General features: G+C 50.6%; 1 protein-coding gene across 1 annotated transcript; it reads left to right on the forward strand.

Annotated features, from left to right (window-relative positions):
• The first annotated feature begins 564 nt into the window (after nt 1-564).
• Nucleotides 565-1497, forward strand: LOC149344202 (glycerophosphodiester phosphodiesterase 1-like). Its single transcript, XM_089547175.1, has one exon. The coding sequence runs from the start codon at nt 565-567 to the stop codon at nt 1495-1497; it is 933 nt and encodes a 310-aa protein (XP_089403301.1).
• Nucleotides 1498-3792: the final 2295 nt, after the last annotated feature.

Raw genomic sequence — 3792 nt, forward strand, 5'->3', positions numbered from 1 at the left:
GGTGGCCAAAAGCGTGGCTACAACACTGTGCGATGTCAGTGCACGTAAAAGAACCCCAGGTGGTCTAAATTTCCGGATCCCTTCACTACGGCGTCTCTCATAGCCTCAGTCGCTTTGGGACGTTTTAACCTCCCTGCCTTTCCTCTTCTACATCCTCCTCCTCCTAAACCCCAATAAACCAAACCAAAATAAAAGACGGCGAAGGTTGCCTCCAACATGTACATTACCTGGACGAAGCCAAAGTTTGCGACTGGCAGCATTTTTGACCCGTCCTAGAATGTACTACACCAGTTCTGCGAAAGGTTTTGGTGCCGGCATTGTCGGCAATGACAAAAACTGTACCTTTCTTGCTGAATGGCCAACCGTGCTCACGTGCCAGTCGTGCCAGTGTGCTGCAGGAAACAAGAAAAAGAAATGCCTTGCAGCTGTTCAAGTAGCAAAAAAGAAGAAAACAGGAACTGCGAGCTGAGATTATTGCCAACGGCTGATGACGTGCAACAGATAAAAGCCGATTCCTGTTCTATTCCCGAATCCTTCTTCACCTGCACATTCCACGGGCACTTCATGGCTTCATGGTACCTGGCAGTAATCGTCGCTGTACTAGCCTCCTACGCTGTGCAGCGAGCCGCCATACCGCGTCTCGACAGTGCTTTAGCCGTCGAGGTAATCTTCGGTTCGGAACACCGCCAAGGATCACTCCCACCCGTGTTCGCGCATCGCGGTGGAGCCCATGACGCCCCGGAGAACACCTTGGCCGCCTTCCGTGAGGCGAAGAGGAACAACGCGTCGGGTGTCGAGTTCGACCTCTCCTTCACTCGGGACAGTGTCGCCGTGCTCTTCCACGACGACACCCTTGAAAGAACGACCAACGGTAAGGGTCCGCTGGCCTCCGTCACTTTCGAAGACTTGCGTCGACTAGACGCCTCCTGTAAACACCCACTGTCGGAGAGATTCAAGGGTGAGCGCGTTCCGACGCTCGAGGAAGGCGTCAAAGAGTGCCTCCAGCTCGGACTGCAGCTTATCTTTGATGTCAAGGAGTACGATCATCGCGCCGTCAAGGTCGTCGACGACATGTTCCGCCAACGACCTGTGCTCTACAAGAGCGCGCTGGTGGCCTCGTTCTACCCGCACTTCATCTACGCTCTGCGGCGCCAGAACCCGAACATTGTGACGGCGCTAACTTGGCGACCGGGTTTCCTGGCATACGTGGACATGGAAAACCGGCGGCCGCGATTCCAGTCACGCATCAAACACTGGACCATGAAGGCCGCTGACTGGCTTCTGGATGGGGCGCTCCACAGCGGCCTGCTGCCGCACCTGACTGGGGCCTCGGCAGTCCTCATCAGTACGAACCACCTCAGCCCGGAGTACGTGCGGGCGTGGCGCAACCACGGAATTCACGTGATTGCTTGGACGCCCAACGATCCGGCCGAGAAAGACTACCTCCGCCATGAACTTCATGTGCCTATCATCACGGATAGTGTGCGCCAACCATAGCGCAGCTTCCCCCACTCGTTTTGGTGACACACCATTGTGGGCACCGCACGTATCCAAAGACACGTCTAGCACAGAAATCAACATTTCGAATAAGTAAAATCGTCGAATTTTCAACATATTATTTCTGCGTTTGTGTTTTGTGTATGCTTGCGGATAAGAACTCCGTATCATTGTAATTATGGGGAAAATAACCTAAAGGCCGGCCCTTTTCACACTTGCATGTTCGATGCTTGACACAGTGGCTCCTACTGACCACACCCCCTTCCACAACAGAAAATACAATGAAACCTGTTGAACACCTAGTCTTTGTATAGCAGGAAAATTTAGTAACATCGCAACACTTATGTCAGTACAACAGTACTCGCGGTTGCTCTAGCTGACACACAATGTGGCACACGGCAAATACGACAATGAGCGTGAGTGCCAATGACATGCTAGGTGCGATTCTTTGATAACAGGCGATACAAGTGACAACGTTATTAAAAGATAGCTGGTCCATATATGTCAAACAGAGCTGGTACGATCGAGCCGTGCCGTGCTTCACTTCCTTTTGAGTGAATTCGTTGTTTCCAAAGTAGTTAGAAAATGAAGCGATAGCTAAACTGAGCAAAGGCCCAGTAAAACTGGCGTGAGCAGGCCGCTGTGCTGTGGTGATGGAAGTGAAAACAATTATTAAGGCTCAATATGTACAAGGAGGTAACTTGGGGCGGAGCCTTAAGGGCCCCGGCCTTACAAACACTAGCTGGAGTCCCTAGTCAGGGACAGCTTTGGCGGTGGCCGCCACCCGCGCGCGCCGCGTTAGGGCCCTCACGGCCTGTATTTCGCGGCAGCCGAGCAGGATCGCCTTCCACACCCTTCAAAAAAAAGTTAGTGAAAAGGTAGTAAGTGCAGCAGTTATTAAATCTGACTTCGTTTCACTGCCTTTTATCAGCTATTTCTACCCTCTTCAAGGTATAGCTAGTAAAAGTAGACCTTGCTACCTTTTTACTAACTATGGTCGCCAGTTACTACTTCAAATATAATGTCAAAGAATGTAAACTGACAAATTGTCGTGCTAATAAATTGGTTTTTGCAGGGGCACATGGTTAGGTAGACTAAGCTGTTTCTACAATCTCAACTTCCTCTTAGTATCCGGTATATTATTATCTTGGTAGTGGTATCTTAGCTCAACCGGTAATTTCTAGCCCGTAAATGAGAGTCCGACCTACGGAGTGTATAAGGCTGAGAAAGATTTTCCTACATATGCACGCGCAGCGCACGAGTGTTACTCTTTATTATTTGTGCTTTTCTGATTTGTACACCTCGCATAACTCTACATGTAATGCGCGATAAGCTTAAACGTAAGTGTGAGATTTACGTCCAGCACGCTCTGATAGCTCTGCCTGGATTCGGCAGCAACATATTAGCAACATATGCTAGTTTCTGTTCATTTAGTTAGTAAATACTACTAGCTTCCCGTTACTAACTGCAGGTATCAGTCGTTACTACCTTCCCGTTACTAACTGCAGTTACTAACAGGGTAGTAACATATGTGACCAGTTACTATCCCAAAAGTTCTTGTTCTTCTTCTTCACCTCTTTATGTACTACTTCTTTTTTTCTAAGAGTGCAGTCCTCCCGGGAACGATAAGGGACGGGGGGAAGAGATGGGTTCTGTTGGCAGACCCGTACCATGTGGTAGGTGTCAGCCATCTTCCCAGAGTACTGGCACTGCCGAGTGAATTGGGGACAGAAATGTACGAGTATTGCCGGGCATAGCATCGCGCTGGTGAAGAGGCGCAGGAGCAGCCTCTCGTTTGCTTTTCACAGCTCTTTGCAAGGATTGGAGTAGGTGCGATGCGAGTCTTGATATAAGGTTACAATGTCTTTGAATGTATAGGCCGGATTGGAATCGGTGTCGTGAGCCTATTGAAGGTCCGAGGAAGCTGCACGGTGAGAGAGCGCGCGGGCGACTGCGTCAGCTGCCTCGTTCCCTGCAAGACCCTGGTGACCAGGAGCCCTGACGAGATATCGGTACGCGGGCGCCGTGTCCCGACTGCAATTTTGCTATATTCTGTAGGCTAACGAGGTGGACCACCCTTGCTCAACGATCTGACAAGCCCCTCGTCAGTCGATGAGAGGTTTGTTCTGAGGTGGCGACAGCAATGGCTACCTCTTCAGCATGCGTTATAGATTTGGCCTTGATGGTAAGGCCATCGGCAGTGTTGCCGTTGTGAACGACTGCAGCTGTATATGGGGGGGGGGGGGGGGGGGGCAGGCAACCACGTAGAATACGCCTGATTTGCTGCAATATTGG

The sequence above is a fragment of the Amblyomma mixtum genome, chromosome 5 (genome assembly GCF_055824585.1).
Source record: "Amblyomma mixtum isolate Tamu chromosome 5, ASM5582458v1, whole genome shotgun sequence".
NCBI classification, from domain to species: Eukaryota; Metazoa; Arthropoda; class Arachnida; order Ixodida; family Ixodidae; genus Amblyomma; species Amblyomma mixtum.

Excerpts from the sequence above, each read along its gene's own strand:
- LOC149344202 (XM_089547175.1), top strand. The coding sequence starts at position 565 with ATGGCTTCATGGTACCTGGCAGTAATCGTCGCTGTACTAGCCTCCTAC.